Source organism: Tetrao urogallus (genome assembly GCF_951394365.1).
Source record: "Tetrao urogallus genome assembly, chromosome: 2".
Lineage (NCBI taxonomy): Eukaryota > Metazoa > Chordata > Aves > Galliformes > Phasianidae > Tetrao > Tetrao urogallus.
In genome coordinates, this window is record NC_136814.1 from 8,962,326 (window position 1) to 8,985,658 (window position 23,333).

Consider the following 23,333-nt stretch of genomic DNA (forward strand, 5'->3'; position numbering starts at 1 on the left):
CTTTTGTTTATGAACAAGGCAAGGGAGATTGCAGTAATACTCTGTAGCTAAAATGTTTATTCATTTCTCTCTTCCTTAGGTTTTATGGACGGAAGATGCTGAATATATTGATGAGTCATCCAAAATTTGATGGACATTTGAAACAATTTCTCCCCTCCCGTGACTTGCAAGTTGTTATGGCAACAATTAAGCAGAAAGTAAGTGCTTGGCAGGAGACACATCTCCTTTATGCAAGTTCTAAGATTGCCAATATGAGATTAAGCACGTTTAAACTTCCTTTATCTCGTTCTTCTTTTGCTGTATCATTTTGCTTCTGGAAATGAACTGTTGTTTCTTAGTGTGTTTATCAGCAAACAGTGAAGGAATCAGTGTGATTAGAAATAAAAGGTTGTCTGTTGAATATCAACAACAAACAGGGTAGGAAGCCAGGAAAAAATCCCTAAAACCAAAACCCCATATAAACACCCTGTTGCCCCCACCCTACAGAATAAAGGAAGCAGTAGTGCCAACAAATTTCCCAAATAAACAAATATACACAAAGCTATCACAATCAGTGGTGATATTGTCTGTGTTCTGGGAATGCTGCCCTGCTTTCATGCACTGCAGAAGAAGCTCTGTGGATTTGGCAGCCAGTAGAAAATCATCTCCATTTTTCCTTTTGTTCCTCTCCATTTATATTCCAGAAAAGAATGCGTCTTTGTGCAGGAATAGGGAGAGTGAGAACCAAATCAACTCTCTAACATAATGGACCAACTTCCAGAGAGTCCAAAAGTTTTCTGCTGTTCTCTCTGAGAAGGCGTGTTCCCTATTAGTCTGCATTATTCCCATTTGTGCTCATAACTGATGATTTACTGCTGCCCGTCATGGTAACACCTACAAGCTGCCTTAGGTTTGTGAAGACGAGACCTCCAGCAGAGACTGCAGGAATCTCTGGCCCTCTTCCCTCTCTACGTTATGAAATGTGTTCTTAAGCCTTTCTTCATAGGTGTGATCTTGGTGATAATCTGTGCTTAAGCAAATGATTTCCTGTCTTACCTTTGATAAATTAAAGTGCTTTTTTAATATATGTATTTAGGGGATAGAAGACCGTATGTCTGAACCTCCATCTGCCAAAGGCCGCAGGGAGTCCAGGAACAGTGGCTTGATGACATCAAAAAATTTGCCTTCTGATGAAGGGTACTGAACTCTTCTGTTTTATCTGACAAAACATGTGACAAGCTTTTCATGTCCTCTCCTCAGTAAAATCTTTCTGGTGGAGCTGAACTCTGTGCCAGAGTATGTTTCCTGCCCCACAGAACTTTTTACGATGAAAAAAGTCTGCTTCTGCTCTAAGCTGAAAACAAGTTCTCTAGGGGGAGTAGGTTTCCTCAAATTGAGACATGACAAGATAACTGCCAGTGGCAGCTCAGGTAGAGCCAATGCAGTGGTTAGGAGAGTAGTGTAGAGGCTGTGAGAGGGTCATGTTTCTGCTGTTTGACTTCAGACTTATGTTTTCAGTCAAGACTTCTTAGCATAGTGAAATTTTTTTTCTTTTCTTTTTTTTTTTTTTATGTGGGTAATTTTGCTGAGAAGTCCCAGTCTGGAATGAAGATGCCAATCTCAAAATGGCACTTTCTATGCGTGTGGTTTGACCTAACTCAATCAATCATTTTCAAACAGCATCAGCAAGATAACTTCTGACCAGCTTTGGAAGACAGTCAACTCAATGTGGACTTTTTGTGTAGCTGTCTGTCATTTAGACCTACGATGAGTTTTCTGATGGACAGCATCTCCTCGATGATGCAGATTAGCATCCAGATAGGAAGTTAGTCTCCTCATGCCAGTGAGAAAACTACATGTTACCTGTTTTCCTCTGACAGCAGAGCATACTGTTGTGCTCAGTGATAACAAGATGAACGCATACCTCCCTACCATGGTTGTGATGCTTCCCTGCCCATGCCAGGGAGAAATTGATCAAAGGGAATTGTTTTCACTGAGTTTTCTAAGCTGTGAATCTGTCTCTAGAAAAGCCATACTGTGAGCACAGTAGTGGGTTGAATGACTGAGGTTTTCATCTGTGTTACCAACTCTCTGAATCCCTTCAGATATGCCCTTTAATGTCTTTTGAGTGGGATTCACCTGTGCCGATCATATGAGCTACTTATCCAGATTCCCATGCATATTATAGAGATGCTTCCCCATGACAACTCATTTCCTTGTAATATAGACAACTCATAACCTTGAAGCAGTGCTTATTTTTCCCTCCAGAGTAATGCTAGATGACTACTTTGAAGACATCACAAGATAACTGAGGTGAATTCTATCCCCGGTGCCTTGGTTTTCCTGAGTAACCAGTAGTGACAAAGTTACTTAGAGGCTGTGCCCTGTAACAATTGTCGTGAGATCAAAGCTGCTTTTCCGATCAGCATCTAGCTGAAATAACTTCATTAGGAAGTCTCCTCAAATGTTTTTCTCTCAATTAACTGACAATGTCATTACTAAAAGGACTGACTTTGTTTTTACTTTCCAATTTGAGGTCCAGCTCTGATGTCCTCCTCTTACCCCGTCAGACAGTTCGGCGCACATCTCTTCGCACTGTGGAGGAGATTGAACAACTCAGGGAGCTTAACATTCTCCTGTCAGCAAAGGAGTTTCAGACACGAATAGAGGGAGTCATGCTCCTCCTAGATCACTGCAAAAGCAACCCCCAGCTCATCTCAGCGAATATTGTCCAGGTAACCAGTCCATCTCTGTAGCTCCTTTCCCTTTAGTTTCCTTCCCAAGCCTGTCACAGTGAAATTAACTTCATCTGCACTACATGGTAGCCATTCAGGACTGGCTAGTCCCCTCTCAAAATAATTTAATTCAGTTCCAGGTTCAAGACAAGCAATTTCAGTCTGATGTATTTCTCTGGCAGGTGCATTGTTGCTGCTGTTCAGGAGGCAATGATGGAGTTTACTGTTGCTGTAGCTTTTGTTGTCTCCTACTCTGTTAGGTGGAAAGAAAGGAAATCTAGACACTGAACGCTTGGCAATTCTTCCACAGAAGAATGGCTTGGGATGAAGGAGAGAAGTATCATGTGGGTGTTGATTTAAAAATAAGGATACTTCTGTAAACATTGTCTTTTTTTTTTTTTAATTATTGTTATTATTATTTTTTTTTATGAAGGCACAGTTCAGGCCACTCACTTCCCTTCTCACCTCTTTCGTGGTTGGGAAGGACTGTTCTCACCCTTCTTAGGACTTCTCTTTTCTTTTTGCAAAGGTAATAAAAATAGCTACAGACATGGCTTCCTTCTTCCTGTTTTTTTCCCCCTTTGCAGAGAATATGGTGCCTGGTAAAGTGGTTGACATTGCTTGAATGAGAAATGGCACAACAATTTAAACTCTAGAAGTCTAGTTTAGAGAGATGGTTCACCTCAGAGGTGGTGTGGATCCTCAAGAGCTCATCAGAGCCCTGCACTCTTCCAGACCCAGGTTCTGAGACAGAGATAAAACAAAGAGAAACTCCCATCCGCACCCAAACCTTGTAATACTACCTGAAAATCTTTTAACCCAGCCTGAGGTTGTGGAAAGTCTATAGTAAGTATCCCTCAGGAAGACAGTAAATTCATGCTAGCAAGCATTAACCTGACAGAAAGTGTTACATTTGTCTGTAAGTGGCTGGGAATTTGTTTCTAAATCCCTTGTAGAAAGACAGGCATTTTAACCCAGCTTTTGCACTGTTTGTTTTCTTAACAGATTTTTGATGTTTTTGTCCTGCGACTTCAGGATTCCAATAAGAAGGTGAAGCAGCAGTCACTGGAAGCTCTGGCTTCAGTTATACCCATTCTCAGAGACACCTTACACCCAGTGCTGGTTTCTCTGGTGGCAGCAGTCACTGACAACCTGAACTCAAAGCACACAGGGATTTACACCGCGGCTGTGAAGGTACTGGAAGCATCCATTGCTCACCTAGGTAAGGCTGACCTGGGACACTGACTGTTCTTAATTGCGAGCTCTATATTTTAAAGCCAAGTGAACAGCCATGTGTGGATAACCTGTTGTTGCCTGGAGAAATATTCAGCAGCTGCTAGATGTTTATGAAGTCCTGCCTGAATTCTTTCTAACCCAATCTGTTATATCTTATTGTGATGTGCAGTTGAATGAATACTGCTTATCATCTGGGTTACATGCCTGATTATAAATTCAGTAGAGAGGATGTTGTAGGCATTATCCTAAGCACCTGCCAAAAGAACATGAGTGAAGCAACTAGCACATCATGACCATTTTCTCCTTTCTTCCTGGGAAACTGTGTTTTTTGTTTGTACTGAATTACATTTTTAAGACATGCATTCTGGTAAGTTTATATCCAGAGAATCAAGGTGAAAGTGACATGTCTTTTTCCTTGAAGCATGTCATGGGAAGGGTGGTGGAGGCTCTTTGCTGTGCTGGGCTTTGTTCCATGCTCAGGCATCAGCAGCTGTCCCAAGCATCTGGCCCAGAGCCTTCATCTGGCTCTTGCTGACCTAAGGCTTTGAATTCACCCATTTTGCAGTCTTTAGGCAGTAGCTTAGCTATGTGAAGCTCAAATGAAAATGTTACTTTGAATCTGAAGATTGAGACTTAGAATTTAATAAGATTATATGTTATGAGAGATCGCAGGGGAGATCAGATGAAGGATGAAAATTCTTGCTGGAGAGTCAGCCTGGAGGGTAGAAATACATTGGCTCCCCTCTTCTGCTAGGGTAAGGAGTCCGTTATCATCCTCTATTCTGGATGCTCAGACAAGAGGCCACAAGTCTGCCAGCAGATGTAAAATGCATTGCTGCAGCAGGGAGGTGGTAAGCTTCTGATCTGCTCTGTGTCCCGAACCACACAGCGTGCTGCAGGGTGTATAGTTCTGCTGCCCGCCAGGATCACCTTGTTTTTTTTTGATCACTGTTTTTGGAACTATTCCACTGCAATCTGCTCTGGAAACTGATTATATGTGTGTGGGTAGTATGTTTTTCTTAATAAAAGCATATGGGACACAGCCCTGAGGTTAGCTCCCCACTTCTCCTCATGCCGTAGGTTTCAATTTGCTTTAATTTGCAGTCACCTGAAAAGAAGAGGATCAGAAAAGCAGAAATAAAGGGATGGGGAAGGACAGAGAATTTCCACTAACATTTTTTTTTTCTCTCAGCTCTGCTTTTTGTTTGATATTAATAATTCACAACAGTGAGCACAAGGACAGAGAGCTGACTGCTGCTCCATACGAAGGAAGGGCTGGTAGGGTTGGCTGCAGCCAGAGGACATGGTTGAAAAACTGTTCTAAGTTTGCAGAAAATATTCTTTCTGACTCTTAGGTTATTCTTATGGATTGTATTTTAGGCAGATGGATCCCCTGGAGGATCTATCTGCAAGGATCCAGTGGAGAGGTGTTGACTTTGACTATTTTTCTTCCTGCACACATTTCCACCAGGGAGAGACACCAGGATAGATCCATGTAGTTTGCTGAAGGTGTTTACATCTTCCTAGTGCAGTGTTTAAAATTTGGCTAGATGAATACAGCCTTCTGTTTCTCTCTTGATCTCCTGGTGTAGACTTAAAAGCACACTGATGATACCCATGCTACCACTGCCATTTCTGCAGCTGTGACATGAAGTTTCCATTTCCTGGAGGCTCTTCATCTGGTGTTTACTGCAGCTGTGACTTCTATTGAAATGTGAGATGAGAGCTGATGTGTATTTCTGCATGCAAGGAGTTTGGTTTCAGAAAGATGGATGCCATCAATAAAAGTGTTCTCTAGAAGTTTATTACACTGATTAAAATCTACTAGAGAAAAGCAGGTTCCAGATAAAGTGCTTGGCTTCTAGGACTGATGCCAAGTTTGTCGATCATTCATATCATTTATGTTATTTATCAAAGACCCTGAATTCCTGCCAGTTCTAACTGGTGGGCTGGGTGACCAGGAGCTCTGATGGTGCAGTCCTTGCACACCACTTCCCAGACAAGCTTGAACATTTACCAGTGTTTCCCCGGATCCTTGAGAGGCTTTCTTTCAAGTGCTGTTTGTCCACTTTGGTGCAGAACAACAAATCTTGATGTATAACTTAGCTAGAATTCAGGGACAAAGGGACTTTCGGAGGTTCTTTGGGCCCAGTTTGAGTTCCCAGATGATTTGCTTTGCTACTGATGTGAAGGTTTAGTGGTGCATTAGAGCTCCTGCAGGACAGTTTCCTGGAACACTCTACATTATGTGTATTAGTTGGTCCTGTCTACTTTCCACTTCTACTTTCTACTTCTTGGTTTTCTTTTTTTTCTTTTTTTTTAAAGGGAATTCATGATTTGCCAAGCTCATTTCTTTAGAACAAACAGGTATAAATCTAGCTGTAAATGATGGCTTGTTCCAAATGTTGTTCTGCATGGGGCAAGATCGCTCTAGCCAATAACTACATAGCCAAGGTCTGCTGTAAATTCCCTTGCCACAGAGATTTATGTCAGCTCTGAAAATGCAGCACTGGGTGAACACGCCTGAAAAATTTAGTGTTGAAGAGGCAGGCCTTAAAGGGAAATTAACAACTTTCTCCACATCAGCCTCTATGGATCCAGTGCGTTTGCTGACCTGTTGCCTTTCTATGTTCCAAATATGGGGTTGTGGGGAGAAGGGTGTGAGACCTGTCCTGCTGTTGGTCCTGACCCATTTTTTTGTGGTGTTTGGGAGAAGGTTGGGGAAGAGATGTCAAATCCTCCTAATAGAGGATGTGATAACCAGATCCCTTCAAGGTTTTGAATGGGTCTTTCAGTCATCTTTCCCCCTTGCCAATTTTGAGAGATCATCATGAATTTTCAGTGCTGGCAGGTGTCAGAACAGGAGCAAGGCATGTCTGTTGCTTATCAGGCAGACTTTGCACAGACTTTCCAGCCAGTAAGGCAGGGTTTATTTTTTGTGGGTTTGTTCATTTTTAAGGGCATGAGAACAAATTCAAAAAGGCAACTGAATCAGATATATTTTGGAGTTTCAACACTTCGGGCTTTTGTAGAGGAAGGAAGGTTCTACTGATGGAAATGCCTGAGCTAAATCTTCCTCATGCTTTGAAATTTTCTGCCTTTACAATTTAAAATCAAATGGCAAATGACCAAAAAAACCCAACAACAGAACTCTCTGAAGGATTGTGTGATGCTTCTAGCTTAGAGTGAGTGAATATGTGCAATGTCTTGCCCCATTGCTCCATTGAGTTTCCTAGCTGAGAGCCCAGCTATTGCTCTGAGTCTCTGTGTGGATGTGCTGCAGATTCTGAGTTTGAGGTGAGATTTCCTCATCTGTCAGTTTTAATGACCCATGCAGACATGCGAGCTGGTTGTAAGATGACTTGATTGCTCAAATGTAAAAACAACAACAACAAAAAAAACAACACACAAAACAAAGCCACTTTGTAGATGGGGCAAATGAAGCCTTGGCACCAAGACATAGATCTTGTTTTCCTACATCTGTCCTAATCTGTCCCCTGTCATGAAAGAAATGTGCTGCTGCCTGACACCGGGGTGTGGGGTCAGAAGAGCAGCCCCCATAGTGCTCAGTCATCAGCTCTGTTGAACAGGGGAGGGGAAATCTTCCCCTATAAGTGGCAGCACAGCAAAGAGCTGAACACAGTGAAAATGTGAGCATGGAGAAACAGATTCTTTTGTTCTTATTGCGAGTGCTGGACCTGTCCTGTGTCCAGCAGTTTAGCTGACATCTTATGCAGAGAGTTAAAGCTAAGTCAGTAAGAATTGAACTGACTGCTGTCTTGTTGTTTCTTAACAGCAATTAAACACCACTCAGTCTTTTGGTCTCTTGAGGCAGCTAAAGCAAAGTTTGGGTAAATTTGTTATTGACTGGTGCTTTTAGTGTTTTGAAAGGCATAGGACTTTTGAAGCTCTTCCATTGGAAGGTGAATTGTGATTATAAACAATTCTTCCTCACTCATCCAAATCCCAAATGTTCCCATGAAAACCTGCACAGGTACCAATAGTATAAATTAATTAACATTTTGTACTGGTGTAGATCTCTAGAACTCAGTTTGGGGTTTTTTATCTACTTTTTTTTTTCCAAAGCAGCAGCTGTAGGGTTACTCTCTTGAGAGGAACAGCAGCTGCCAATATTGCAGGAATGTGAGTGAAAAAGCAAAGTGTCTGTTAGGAAAGGTGAATGAGAAGACTGTAATTACCAAAGCAGAAAATTAATTGAAATAGCAGGATCAATTCCTTACTGTGTGCTTGCCAAAAGATCAGTAGGGACTCTCTTTTTATACCTCATGTTAAAAGGAACTCTTAATAGTACAGTGCTATTTAAAACTGCCCCATGAGCATTCCTTGTCCGAGAGAAGCTTTACTCAGCTTATCAAAGTGGTAAGACTGGAGGACTGCAGACCAATCTGCACAACACTTTATAACTAAAACAAGGCCCCATATCAATAACGGGTAGCATAGGAAAAAAGTACACGTATGTGATGGTCAAGTACTGGGAAATCAGTTTTCTGCCTCTGTGCCAACGTCTGATTTCAGAGATGTTACAACAGCCCCTGGAAGGAGATGGCGTTGATGATGAGTAGGTAATTCTCTCTGATAAAAGTAACTTGGATCCTGGTATGTAGGTCCCAACAGGTGAGTTACAGTGTTAACACTGGTTTATCCATTAGGATAAACTCAGGAGCCCCATACATGGATGTATACGCTCCTGAGCCTTCCCCACCTTTCTCGTCAAGGTTGGAGAAGTTCACCTCGCAAAGTTCTGTCATGCAAAACCCATGTATTGCTTATGTGTGATTTAAATTTGGAGGGCCCTGATGAGAAATGTGTGACACTGCTCTTTGTGCAGCACTTCACTTCATATGTGCAGATGTGACACGAAAGCCTTTGTTGAATTTTGAGTCCTCCCAAGTGAACTTCAAAGAAAGAGCAAACGTAGAAACTGGCAGAAATATATTTTATTTACAGAATGCCATTACCTCTGCCTTCCTTCCCCACCTCACCCCTTCTAATAACTTGTTCTAATGAGCAGAAATTAACATTTCTCTTTCAGACAACGCATTACTGCTGCAAGCATTGGCCCACCGAGTGCGTTTCCTCAGCGGCCGAGCCATGCAGGATGTCACGGAGCAGCTCTCAGGTACTGCCTACTTCAGCCAACCTCTGCTTTTAAGTCATGCATTCTCCTGGGAAATGGCAAATATTGAGTGGGAATTCCTTTGAATATTCAGTTCAGTAGCTCATCAAACACCTTAAGGCCCTGGCTTGTCTTCCCTGCAAAATACACATAGAAGTCATATCTGGTAGGGTTTGCCTGCATGCTGTCATGGTGTGCAGTGTGAGATTGGGGTACTGAGCTCTCACTGGGGCATCTCAGGATGTGCCTCTGGGAATGAGAGGAGCTAAAAATACCCTGTCCTGCTCCTCTCATCTTAGGACAGTGCAGGAAAGGTCAGGGAAGACTGGGAGCTCCCTTTTCTGAAGCAAATGACAATTCTATAGAAAAATGCGTGGCAACTGATATTTCTGAGGATTGGTTTGATTTGTCAGCACAGGACTCTTGTCTTGCTGTTGGAAATGCTGGAGGCTGCATCCTGCACAGCCCAGGCATTATAGTTGACATCTTACAGGCAAGATGAATGTGCAGGGCAGGGTTTGGCACAGAAATGGGCAGCAAAGCTCAACTCACAGAGGCTCCCTGCCTGTGCTGCAGACCCGATATGGTGCTTCGACCATTACAGGGTGTGCAAACAGCCTATTTCTGTATCAGTGGTGTCCTACGTGCTAAAAATGCAGCTGATAATTGGTTTATAATAGTAGCTTACTGTAAGTGGCAACAGCCAAGGAGTGAAAGAAATGACAACCTCAGTAAAAGCTAGTGGAGGCTATTTATAACCTTGCTTTAATTAGGGCTAAATCCACTGCTAATTATGCCAGCATCTTTTAATCCAAGATTTAATATGCTTTGCTTCTTCATTATGAATCTCAGAAGGACATGTTTAGCCACAGCAAATGTAAAAGTGCCTTTAAAGATCATCTGAATAAAGTAAATCGCCATAAACATATAATTTAATTTTACAGCTGTTTTAATCTCTTTTTGAAAGAAAACATTTGAACATAAATTGGGATTATTCTAGAGAGGGCAGATGTTCTCTCTGGGATTTAGAGGGAACAGGCAACTCTTTCTCCTATGGAAGTCCATAGCGACTGCTGTGCTTAATAAGCACTTAAGCTCAAATCAACTTCCATTTAAAAATAGGTATAATAACCTTGTTCTGCTTTCCAGAACTGTTCTTAGGTTCTTGCAGCAGCTGTTTGAATGTTAATGAGTGAAGCTGGGTTACCAGCATACAGAAAACCAACGTCCTTCCCCTACAGAGTAATGAATGGTTACTGCGTAACATTTCCACTGAGCAGAAAATAAGAGCTCTGTCTCCTGGCCACTTCAGATTTTGATATCTCAGCAAAATCTGCCATGCAAAGAGTCTGTCCGTAGTAAATTTTTGTTTGTATTTAATATAGTTCAGTTTGGGTAATGGCCTGGGAACAGATTTCAGAGCAGCAGTGCTTGTTTTTTTGATGAAAGATTAAGTAAAAGTTTCTGTCTTCGTTTCCCTCTTTCAGGGAGCACTGCCTGGATAAATGCTATCGAAGTTTTCAGATGCTGAAATGCTGTGGCAGTGGGATCTGGGTTATTACCTTGGGTGTTCTGAAGTTGGAAACAGTTGCTCATTAGAGGCCACCAAGTATGAGGGGAAAAAGCTCAAATCAGACCTTTCAGCCAAAGATATCAATTAGTCACTGATGTTTCTAATATGACTGTCAAGCTTCATGCGTCTTTTGTGGGCTGAAGTTCTGAAATGTGGTATAGTACTGCCATTTGCTGTGTGCCACAGAATAAAGGGCACTGTGAGATTAGACTTGTGGCATTTTTCATCAAAGGTCACAAAAGAAAAATTGTTCTCTTTATTAGAAAGCTTTCTATTACTTCTCTAAGCTGCATTTCAAAATCTACTTCGGCTAGTTTAGATAACTTCTTCACGGAAATAAACAGATTTGTCACTTTTGTCATTGGTAATATAGAAGTCGTGAAATAAATTACCAAAGGTGTATGATGCACTTTGCCAAGTAAGTCTATCTTGGACACAGAGCCTCCGATCTGGAGAAATTATGGTCCTTAGCAGTCATAGGATCATAGAATCACCAAGATTGAAAGAGGACTCCAAGTTTATCTGGTCCAACCATCCACCTACTACCAATGTTTCCCCACTAAACCACGTCTCTTAGTTAATCCATTAATTTCAATATGCGGTCAGCCTGTTTGGGGATCACTGAGTTCACTTGTTGGCATTGACTGGAAAACCCTTCAAAGAACCAAAACTACTTGCTTGCACTGAGCTTGTTAAGAAATTTGTCTCTCTTGCCTGGCAGTGCTTGTGGCATCTGTTTATCCCCGGAAAGCCCACGTGGTCGAGCGCTACGTCCTGCCTGTGCTCTGGTTCTTCCTGGGCAACATGATCGGAAACGGTGTCCTGCCCGGGCGAAGCAGCAATGTCAGGGCTGCGGTCACCAAGCTTGCCAAGAGCCTCCACCAAGAGATGGGCTCCAGCCTCAAGGAGCATGCTGCCAGCCAGCCTCTGCATGTGACAAAACACCTCTGGCACGTTTTGGACATGGATGGTCAGTGAAGAAAGCTTGGTGTCCTCCGTGCAGCTGGCAGAGACCCTGGCATTGGTTTTACTCCGATTCTGAAGCACCAGATTTATCCTACAGAGTTTAGCTACGGACGTATATAGTCTATTTTGATGTAGGCTATTTTTTTTTAAAAAAAAGGAAGTATTTTTCAAAGCTTTTATTTCTTGAGCTCCTCTTTCCTGCAGAACTTACATAGACATGAAAAAGAAAATAAAAACCCATGTGTAAATGCAACTTGTAACTGTAAAAAGGAAATAATATATTTATATACATACTTGGAAGGTGAGAGATGTGCATATATATTTACTTACAATGTAAGAGATGGGTTTTGTAAGCATATGAGCTGCAGGATTAGATAGCTTGCTGTCAGTGCAGAAGCAGATGCACAGGTCAAGCTCTCTGGTACCAGAACAGGAGAAATGCCCTTGGCTTTGCTGAAATTCCCCTCCTATTCCAAGGGGTGTATCTTGTCTATAGTCCCCTTTCCTTCCTCATGTAACAGGCTGATGAACAGAGATCCTGGGGCAGCAATGGGCTGAGGATACCTCACTCCAGATTTTGTGTTATAAGCTGTGGTTGGCACTGTGGAACAAATAAAGCCTAATTTTAGTTTAACATATACATTTTCTTAACGTCTAAAAAGACAGATAAAAAAGAAAAAGGACCTGTCCTTTAAGAAATTCAGTGTTTGCCTTATTTATGGATGAATAAGCACTTCTTGATCTGAGATTCAGGAGAGGAGGTAAGTGCCAGTTCTTTGCCACACAGAGGTTTGGAAGTACAAAGGGGAGAAATCATGAAAGAAAAGAGGACAGGCTGAAGGCAGCAGATGCTGATGCTTACTCAGATAAGAAAATAGAACAGCTTGATCTATGCTCATATGCTGGCAGAATTGTGAAAGAAACTAAAATGGAAGTTTTGGAGAGAAGAAAAAATTGAAAACGAATGGTATGAGACACAATGGAGCTATGGTAAAAGGACCTTGTATTGAGGTTGGGAGTCAAAGAATAAGCAGGGAGATCTCTCCAGCCCAAGAGTACTGGGGTTTTTTATTTACTGCACCTGATTTGTATGTCTAAAGCCAAAGAACTCCAACTTAATAAATAATATTGTCACGTTCGGTCACCTATTCAGGAAACACTTTTTCAGTACATAACTGAATTGGTGGAATTATTTGTCTCTTTTTGCAAAGATATGGCATGGGATCTAGGTGAGGGACTTGGCTCTGAGACACTGGTGTGTCAGGAGATCCTGCAGAGACTGCTAGAAATCTGTAGAGATGGTACAGTGCTTTACAGTTTGGCATCCTGACTAACAGTTTACCAAAACCAGGTGTGATGGTGTTCTGCAGAGTACCACCATGCATCAAAATATTAAGCGGAGAATGAAGAATACTGGAGGGTGGCTGAGTTTAAACAGCTGATCTTGAATGGTATCACTTCATTAAACTGCTGAAGTTGGCTGCTGCATGAGTTCTACTTTCAGGCAATAACTTTTGTAGTAGGTGGCATTCCTAGAGGACTTGGTCTTGCTTCTTCCACGTCCAGAGTTGCTTTTGCTGTTTCCCTCTGCGGATCATCCCTCTGGAGCCCTGTACATGCTGTTGTGCACAAGCTGCTTTCGCTGGGCTGAGTAGAAACTCTTCTTTTTTACTTTATCTGTGCTTGCGTCCTTGGGGATGCAGAGAGGAGTATCTGCACTTGGGAGAAGTTGTTTTTTTGTGCACCTCAGAAGAAACCTCCTAGCGCTTATTTTTTATGTGTTTAGTTGTAGGACTTGCAAAGTATGTTTAAAAAGTAACTTGTGTAACTGGTTTATTTAACTCCCTCCTGGCCTTGAGCATTACTTTCATGCATGCCCCATAGTAAGTGAGAATAAAGCACTGCCTACTGCTACTTCTTTTCTGTCCAGGTGGTTGTTTGCTCTTTTGTTTTGTTTTTGAAACAGAAAACCTCTCCAGCCAAGACAGTTTCTGTATGACAGAGGTACTGTCTTACCACAGAGAAATCAAATTTAGCCATTAAAGTGTCTGTTTGCAGCAAGTAGAGAGAAATAGGGGTTAAATGGCATGTGTTAACGCAGTTCAGGTGAGCTCTCCTGCCAGCTGCTTGCACTTAAGAAGTTGCTGTGCAGCCATTTAAAGTATTTGGAAGCAAGGCAAAGGGCAGGGTTGAACCTTCCTCTAGAACTAGTAAAAGATTGTAATGTTTATTCTTTTTTTTTTTTTTTTCTAACTTATCTTCATTGTAATATTATTCTAGAAATCTTATCAGAAAGGAGACTGCAAGCTGTGCTTACAAGGGCCAGTTTAACTCATCTGATTGTTGTGCAGTACAGCTTGCTAGACCATGGAAGATAGCATAGCAAAAAATACATGTGGCAATCTAGTTTGTTGGCTTCCTCTACCCTACAGCCTGTCAGAGCCCCAGGAGAGATCCCTGCTGACGCACACTCTTCTCCTGCTGAAGGTAAGAGCATTGTCATCAATGGAAGGTGGGGGTAATATGGTAGGGTAATAAGGAGGTAAAGTAATAGGGGGTAATAAGGAAAGGGTAATATGGTAGGAGTACCGCATGCAGAAAGCCTGTGTTTCCCTAGACACTGGGTAACGACCTTGTGCCATCTCCCAGTGTAAGGGGCACAGGAGCTTTGGAGGATGAAGTTGTGTGGATGGAGAGACCAATGCTATGTGCTCTGAGTCCACTCTGCAAAACACACGTGGGCATTTTCTTCTCACCAAGAGTCAAAGCCTGTGTGTGGTGATATGGTTTGTCCAGGGCTCATGGCACTTGTGTTACAGTGATGTATTATACCCCAATTCTCCAGGTTCTCTACAGCCATGCAACCAGAAAACCCTGTGTGAATGCAAATATACAATCTTGCTGGTGCCAAGAATGCTTGGGGGATGGGGTTGGTATAGAAAAATGAATGGCAAACAGGGTAGTAGGAAGACCAGGAAGGAAGTTCCTGAGTTGTCATGCTGAGACTGAAGGTTAATGTAGTAAATAATGCTGATGCTGCCTTTGTCACGTTGCTAAGAGAGCTGGGGCGGAGAAGAAAGAATCCACCAGAAGAGAGTGCTCGTGCTGAGGTGTTGTGTTGTAGAGCATAGCTACAGTAATTGCGGCAGAATTTGCTCTTGCCAAGGTTAAGGGTGGGCTTGGGAGCCAGTTGCTGGGCCCTTCTGTCAAGGGGAGGGAGAGGGGCTGCACTGAGGTGGCTATTTTCATCCTTGTTAAGTAGTGATGGTGGGAATAAAAGTGCTGGCATTGCTAACAAATCCCTGCCAGCTGACACTGAATCCTGATCCTGGGATAAAGCCTTTGATGCAAGCAGAGGTGAGAAAACCACTCCAGCTAAAATTAGAGCTGGCCTGAACCTTTAAGCCTCCACTCTGCCTTGGTATCAGTGGCTGACAAGAACAGTGCCTGTGCTGGGCCAACAGACTGCCTCCATGTATCCTTAAAGTCCCCCAAGAGGGTATCCAAATGAAATCAGCAGTGATGAAAGAGTTTTTAAAATCTCTCTGTGTTTGTAGCTGTGTCTCAGATAAATGAAGGCTGTACTTCTTTTCACAGCCGTTTAGCACATTTCACCTCTGCTGCGTTTACAGCAGAAAGCAAAAACTGTTCTGGAGGCTGCAGTGAAGGCTGTCATTGCCTGCTGTGTTGCAGGACATATGTGCTCAGTACTGAGATATGCCCAGGCTCTTGGGCACAGCCTGAAATTTCATATCCCATGTGATTTGAATGGTGCTGGTTCACCTGCAGGAAGATGCACCCTCTCTGCTTGTGTCTATGCGTTCCTCTGCACATCTGTCCTGCTCTGTGTATGTTGTCAGTGTAAGTAATATAGGCTATAAAGCTGCGTAGTACTGATGCACTTCTATCAGTACAAGTCCTTGTGCTGAAATGTACTACTGTTCAAGAAGGAAAATTGGCTCTATTAGTAAGACGACTTTCATATAGGTATAATTGTGCAAATATTTGGATCTCTATTACTTTGGCTGTTTATTTTGGCAGCTTTTTAATTTCAGCGTTCTTCAGTGCAATACTAAATCATCTCACTCGCTTCAGTAGGTACTCTTGCAGGCTGGACCTCCAGCAGCAGTGGGACCTCACAGTGTGATTTGGCAGGTGCTGCTCTTTCATCAACTATTGATCCTGCAATTAAGTGTTCCAGTGAAAGTAATGGCAACAGGTGTGCCTGCACTCTGGTTCTGGCCAGAGTGGTCATTTCACACCTGTAGGAAAATTTTTGTTTCAGACTAACAGATCTTCTGTAATGCAATTCCAATCAGAAATACATTTGACCTGCTTTAATGTTTCCTTGCTGGCACTCTCCATTTCTTTGCTGAGTTCTTTGGACTCCTTGCCAAGATTTCTTTGTTCCTTCTGTTACTGCTGTTTAGTATTTAGCATTGGCATGGCATCACTTTTTAATGTGGTTGGGACACAGTGTACCTGAAAAGTCCTGTATTGTATGCACTTTCATAAGTAGACGTAGTCTGTACTCACAATAAATATGAACAAAGTCTACATGGCCCAAATCCCAGAGCTTTTCACATGTGCAATTTGAATTATTTCTGGCTCATAGGTGTCTTTTATCTTGTTTTATACATATAAAAAGGAAATGTCTTTTACAGGGAAAAGGTAAACTGCTTTTTAAATGGTGTGTACATGTATGTTTATTTGGAACAGCAGCCAGATAGTGTTGTTTGTGATTTGGTTGTGGAAGGATGAGTTGACTGTGAGACCAATGAGAGGTGAGAAAGGTTGCTCAAATACATTTATCATAGAATGTACATTTATCATAGAATGTTTTGGATGGGACCTTAAAGATTACTCAGCCCCAACATCTGCTGTAGGCAGGGCTGCCCCCTACCAGTTCAGGGCCCATCCAACCTGGCCTTGGGCACCTCCAGGGATGGGGCACCCACAGCTCTGGGCAGCAGTGCCAGGGTCTCACCAACCTCTGAGTGAAGAATTTCTTCCTTGTATCTCATCTAAACCTGCTTTCTTTCATTTAAAACAATTACTCCTTGTCTTATCCCTATATGCCCTACAAAATATTTATCTTCATTTTTCTTATAATCACAGAATGGCCCATGTTGGAAGGGACCTCAAGATCACAAATCTCCAAATCCCTGCCACAGGCAGAGTCACCAACCTCCACGTTTAATACTATACCAGGCTGCCCGGGGCCCCATCCAACCTGGCCTTGAGCACCTCCAGGGATGGACAGTGCATCCACAGCACCTCTGGGCAGCCTGTTCCAGCACCTCACCACTCTCATAGTAAAGAACTTCCCTCTGCCACCCAACTGAAATCTTCCCTCCTTCAGCTTAAACCATTTCCCTGCTGTTATCTACTCTTTCAAATAATTGATTCCCCTCCTTTTTACAGACTCCCTTTAGGTACTGAAAGACACCTTTAAGTATTGAAAGGCTATAATTAGGTTTCCCTGGAGCTTTTTCTTCTCCAGACTGAACAAGCCCAGCTCCCTCAGCCTTTCTTCATAGGAGAGATGCTCCAGTCCTCTGAACATCTTTGCGGTCCTCTTCTGGACCTGCTCTAACAGCTCAGTATCATTCTTGTGCTGGGGGCCCCAGATCTGGACACAGTACTCCAGATGGGCCCTTGTGAGGGCAGAGCAGAAGGGGACAAAAATCTCCCTTTCCTTGCTGGCCATCCCTCTTTTGATGCATCTCAGGATGCAGTTGGCCTTCTGGGCTGCAAGTGTGCACTATCCAGCCAATTCTTTACTTACTGAAGAGCATCACTCAAATCCACAGCTCTCCAACTGGAGCTAAGGATATCGTGAAGGATCACGTCAAAGGCCTTGCAGAAGCCACTCCATCATAATTTGCCCCTGCCTTCTATATGCCTTAGCATGATTTCTGGGAGGATCTCTTCCATGACCTTTCCAGGCACTGAGGTGAGGCTCACCAATTTGTTGTTCCCTGGGTCCTCGTTTCTACTGTTTCTTAAAAAAAAATAAAAAGTGTGATGTTTCTCTTCTTCCACTCATTGGGGACTTCACCTGACTGCCATGGCTTGTGTTTACACCCATGCCTGAACAACTGCTCAGCAGAGAGCTCTGTGATAACTTATTGCCATGGGCCAGCTCTTCACCTTGTGACAAACTGCTGTGCAGCTGGAGCATGCACTCCTGGGTTCAGCCCAAGCTCCTGGTAGATGGTGTGATCAGTTATGGCACTGCCTTTAAAAAAAAAAAAAATAAAATTGTTTCATAATCACTTGAATCTTTTAAATTTACATTTTTATTTGTAGTTGCCATTATTGCTCTGTCTGAGGGAAAAACCCTTCACAGCCGAGTGCAAACCATAACATTTTGACAGCATATTCTGCATGGTTGCCAATTTCTGTTATTACAGAGGAAAACACATGTGATGTGTTAATTAGGCTTTCTGAAGGACAAAATCTCTTTCATGTGTCTGTGTTTGTTCAACTATGGATCTAATCCTGCCCTTTGCATAAAGCTCGGGAGAGGTAGACAAAATCACAGGGAAGAATCAGGGCTTCAGCCTGTGAGCAGGTAGGGTTGCCATTACCAGCACAGTGAACGTATCCTTTCAAGGTTTTCCCTGGGGATGCAATTATGGAAATTACCTGCCCAATATTCCAGTATTCTCTCCAAACTTCATAATACATAATAGTAAAGGTAGTGAAACTCAGTGTCTAGGTGGTAGCCATACAGTTTGTAGGATGGCATTTTATTTTTAAAGTCATTTCTCTTTCATGCCAGAAGCATTTATAGTCTTCAAACATGCATATGAACAAGTGTGGATGATGCAGGGTCCTCTTTCTGACACTTGAAGACTGATAATGTGCTTGATTTGCAAACTAAATTCAGTTGTAGCTTCTATCTTGGATCTGTTCTATGCAAATTTTGGAGGAAAGGGAAATTTGAGTCAAGATGATTGGATCCATTGGGTACCTCACTAGCTTTCAGTGCTGCTCATCTTTTCACAGAACTGATTTGTTGTGCACAAATGGGTGAATGGAGAGGCTCAGTCTCAGTACTGTTGCTTTGTAGTTCTGAAAGTATCAGTCTCCTGGAAATTATCAGAAAGGTTAGAGAGGCTCGTACAGGTCCTGGTCTCATTTTGGCTGAAAGCAATCTAAATCAAACCTATCAAATTACTCTTAAAGTTATTAGCTTGCTGTTTATTTAGAGAAATGCCTTTCTATTTTTGCTGGTCTGTAAACAGCATCTGAAGAGGTCACAGCAACCTTCACTGTATGTTGGGAGTAGAGAGATGCAGAGCCATTGGTCTGCTGGGGGAAACTGGGAATGCGCAGAGCATCTGAATGTCTCCTGCATTCCTAGTGCTGTGGTGTTTGCAGAGGGTAGTGTATTTTCTTTTTTTTTTTTTTTTTTTTTTTTCCCTCTGTGTAAAAGCTAATCTAGTTATTTGGCTGTCAAGGGAATAAGAGAATGCTGTAGAAATAGAAAATCTCTGACTTGTCAGGGCTAGCAGAGCTTAGAGTTTGCAGCATGTGGTTTTTTTCTTTGCTGTTTCTAGGAGAAGTAGTTCTGAAGAGTGGAGGTTTCATAGTTTGAAGAATATGCTATTATTTTTTAAATTTTCTGTAGTATTTTCTAGATTACATTATTTTGCACCCTAGGACTCTCCCCTACTAGTTGCTGTTGACTATATGGATTGCTGTGATACGAAATTTGTCTAAGGCTCAGGAATAGGAAACTGCCCACCAAGACTGCTGTGTCTTACAGCTGCTTGCCTGCAGATCTGTGGGACAGGAGAGCACTCTTGGTGCTCCCTGGGTTATCCACAGGAGAAAACTGCAATATGGAGAACACGCTTCCACGCTGGAGCTGTTATGATGATAAATGCACACGTGTACATGCATATGTCCTCTCTGAAGTACAAAATAAAGGGACCTATGTGGATATTGGGCTATTGATTTAAAAATGTCAGTATCCGGAATAATCCAGAAACACGTGTTGCCTTGTGCCCTGATTGCCCATGCTTAACTATATTTGCATTCAAAAAGACAAAGCTTCATAGTGTGGAGAGAAAAGTTTTTAAAAACAAGTGATTTATATTGCTCTGGCAGGCTTAATTTCCAGTTAGGAAGTAAGAGGTATTAAATTTAAGCCCAGTTTAAGAAGGCTCAGGAGGAAGTAAGGTTGCAGGATGGAAATTGCGCTACTAAATTGCCTCAAACTTGCTTTTAAAGACTGAGCAGCTAGTGAATTTCTTGGTTTAGGTTTTATCTCTAGAGTGATCTTGGCCTAAGGGCTTATCTTTGTGGTGGAAAGTCTGGGAAGTCATAGCTTTACAGTGATGCTGTAGGGAAAGATGGGTCTCTGTTAGCATCCTTAAGCTTCAGCTTTGATTCTTTCATATAGTAAGGACCCAATGGCTCAATCTTGAAGCATCAAAAGCTTTTGGTTTCTTTTTAATTGCTGTATAATCAGCTCATCTATGCCTTAAGGAAAACTTTATTGAAGCAGGAGGGATTTGTATGGAGCAAGATAGGCTTATTGTCTCTTTCTCCTTTAAAATAACGTTGTTAAAGGGTGTACTCTAGATCATCTCCAGAAATCCTCATAGGGTTACTTAATGCACTCAGAATTTTGTACTGGTAAAGAAAAAGGGAAGAATATGATGAGTTTTTTTTGAAATTTGGAAAATCAGTGAAGGGGACAGCAGTTGAACCTATGGAGGCTGCAGATGATCTGGTGCAAGCAGTGGTGGTACAGGATAGCTGCAGGGCAGGCATACATGAGATGAATGAAAAGGGATCAGAAAGATAATGTGATCCTGGGTCTTGATTGATCTTCCTCTGAGCACTTACTGGCCATATCTGGACATTCTTTTTTCGACAAATATTTTTGTTATTCATTCAAAGTGAGCAGTGGGAAGGACTTGCTACCTTCGCACTAAGTTTTTTAGATAACCCAATGTATTGTTGTGAAGATAAACCAAGTATCTTCTTGCACAGCAAGACCAAAATCTCAGTTTGAAGTTCATACCTGCAGTGTGCATGGTGCAGTCATGATGACTCTGAGTTTATCTGGTGTGGGAGGTTTCATGACTTGTTAATCTAGAGGAGTATCTCTTCAGTAGGTGTTGCCAGTTCTGCAGTGATGAACTGTGACAGTAGGAACAGGTTATTTTATCTCTGTACCGTGATTTCTGCTATTCCCAAAACAAAAGGTATAAATTCTCAGAATACTCATCTTAATAATAAGACTTCACAAATAATTATGAAATGCGTTGCTAGTATCTGGGATATTTCTTGAAGTCAAATAAAGTAACTGGTGGTGTATAGTACTTTTGGGTCATCCGCAGATGCTGAGAGTATGAAATGATGAGTCCATTAAAGGCTTCAGCTTTGAGTAGTTTCCCTGGAAGCAAAGGCAGCTGTCAGCTTGTCAAAGGTCTGCAGATGAAGCATAGCATAGAGCTGTTAGCTGCTAGTTTTGCAGCTATGAAGTCCTGGCTGGGAAACTGATACTGCTTTACTATGTGCTCGGCCCTTCTGCATGAGACTGCAGTGCAACAGGTGTGCTATGGCTTTAACCCTTACCTTGGATTTGCTGTGGTTTTATGTAGAAGCTCTGAATTGCCAGGTAGTTCAAGCTAAATTAGAAGAGGTAAAGGTGGAAGCACAGCTGACCTCTGTTCTGGTCTGTTGGTGTCCAGGCTGGACTTTGTAGCCCAAAAATACGTATTTGCAGAATGAAAATATAATCTGTTTTATCTGATATACCAGTGAAACACAAAACAAGACAAACTTGTATTTGGGTGGGAAGGAATGAAGCAAAAGGACTTTTTATGGCAGAGGGCACTCATTAGTGCACCAAGTAGGGAATCAATGGCATAACATTGAGGCCTGTGCTAACTTCAGTCAGAATGTAAGGCACAAACTCATAACCTGTGTATAAAACTGATTTATTTACATCAGTAAAAAATACATCTTGAAATTGAGCATGGTCTTAATAACAACTGTATTTCAGAAACATTGAATTTAGGAAAAATGGAAATGATATAAAAAAAAATCTGTAATGCAACAACAAACAAACAAACAATAACACTTCTTTAAAAAGTGATCAGTCATGCTGTTGTTTTCTATGTACTAGTTACTTTCAACTTCATACTTGCAATACAAGCTGAAGTTTAACACCTCATTGCAAGGGTCCTGCACTGAAGAGAATCTTCTAGTTATACGTAGTCATGAGTTCATGATACAGATACTTGTAGATCACCACTGGAGAAGCTCTGTTTCTTGAATATAACGCTCAGTTTGCTGCAACAAACGTCCTTAGGGCAATGCTAGAATCCCCCAACAGCTGCAGTGTTCAGGTGGGACTATGGTTGCGATGAGCGTACTGATGACACGATCTTAGCCAAAACTGGAACAGATGCTGTACTGGGATGATGGTTTATGTGACATGTCTTCAGGAGAGCCTTATTTTAATCAGGGGAGAGTGGCTTGGCTGAATTCATGTCCAGCCAGCACAGGTGTGAGCAGGTTTCAGCTTGATCGCTGTAGTGTTTCTCTATGTGCTGCTGTAGCTCTTACTCTACAGAAGAATTTGCTGCTCAGGGGGCATAAATATACACTTTCAATTATCATCCATTGTGGATGCTGAGACATTTCAGCATTAAGACATGAAGGGCTGAAATGATTGCAGCAACTGAGCAGAAGTTGCGCCCCCACTCTTGCATTTTCATCTTCAAAGCTACATTTAGGCATGCAAAGTGCCAGATTTCCATTGTCGTGTTTCTGGTTTATTTCTGTTCTGACAGCTAATGACACCAGAATAGACAAATCCAAAATGCATACAAAATGTGTAACTTTAATGCAGTGGGAGTAAACAAAACTTCTGATGAGGGGGAAAACTGACCTGCAGAATTTGCTTTGCTGAGGAGCCTTGCAGTATCTCCTTGTTGATTTTGCTATTTAATAGGGAATGATGTATTTCTCTGTGTGATCACAATGTGGGTCTGTTGACATCTCCTACATGTACACCTTGGGTACAGCTACTTTTGTCACCTCAAGCTCACAAACCCCTGATGATCCAAAGCATCGATATGCTATCAGTTATTTCTTTGTAATACTTCATCTTAAATACTACAGTTAAGGTTTCCTTTTATGTGGTATAAAATGGCACTGAGTTTATTGAAGATGGATGGTTGTGATGAAGGCACCGTAGTAAAACTCAGAGGTGTTCAGTAGACAAAGGGGTCCCTTGTACAGCTTAAGGCAAGCCTTAATTCCCCCATCATGAAGGTGGTTAAAAAGGGAAAGGGTTAAAAATTACCCTTACGTAATTACCCATTGTACGTAGATGAAGCGTTCATCATGAAAGCTGTAGGAAAAACTAAAGCTATTCCCACCAAAGCAGGACTAGAAATGGGTCTTTTTCTGGATCTTTTTCTGTCCCTGAAGTAGCATATAAAATCAAGTCAAATTAGGTAAATTAAAAAGTTACATCTTAATTCTGATGACAAACTAGTTCTTTGAGTAAAATCCAGTAAATTATGGAAGTATTTTAGTGGGTGCTATACCAGCCTGTGATTAACCAGATGTCAGTACCTCGTGTTTTCATTAGCAAGAACCTGCCTAGAAGTCACAGCAAATCCATTCAAACTGTGTAAACTGGAATATCAACCTCTTTCTGAGGGAGCAG

General features: G+C 42.0%; 1 protein-coding gene across 1 annotated transcript in view; it reads left to right on the plus strand.

Annotated features, from left to right (window-relative positions):
- The window catches only part of TOGARAM2 (TOG array regulator of axonemal microtubules 2), a gene marked incomplete at both ends in the record, with an annotated part of 30,374 nt that extends 18,736 nt beyond the window's left edge, over positions 1–11,638 (plus strand). Inside the window, 6 exons of the mRNA XM_079532901.1 lie at positions 80–197; positions 1,076–1,176; positions 2,516–2,714; positions 3,720–3,936; positions 9,004–9,090; positions 11,382–11,638. Of these exons, the coding sequence (XP_079389027.1) occupies positions 80–197; positions 1,076–1,176; positions 2,516–2,714; positions 3,720–3,936; positions 9,004–9,090; positions 11,382–11,638 (979 nt within the window). The remainder of the gene's footprint in view (positions 1–79; positions 198–1,075; positions 1,177–2,515; positions 2,715–3,719; positions 3,937–9,003; positions 9,091–11,381) is intronic.
- Positions 11,639–23,333: the final 11,695 nt, after the last annotated feature.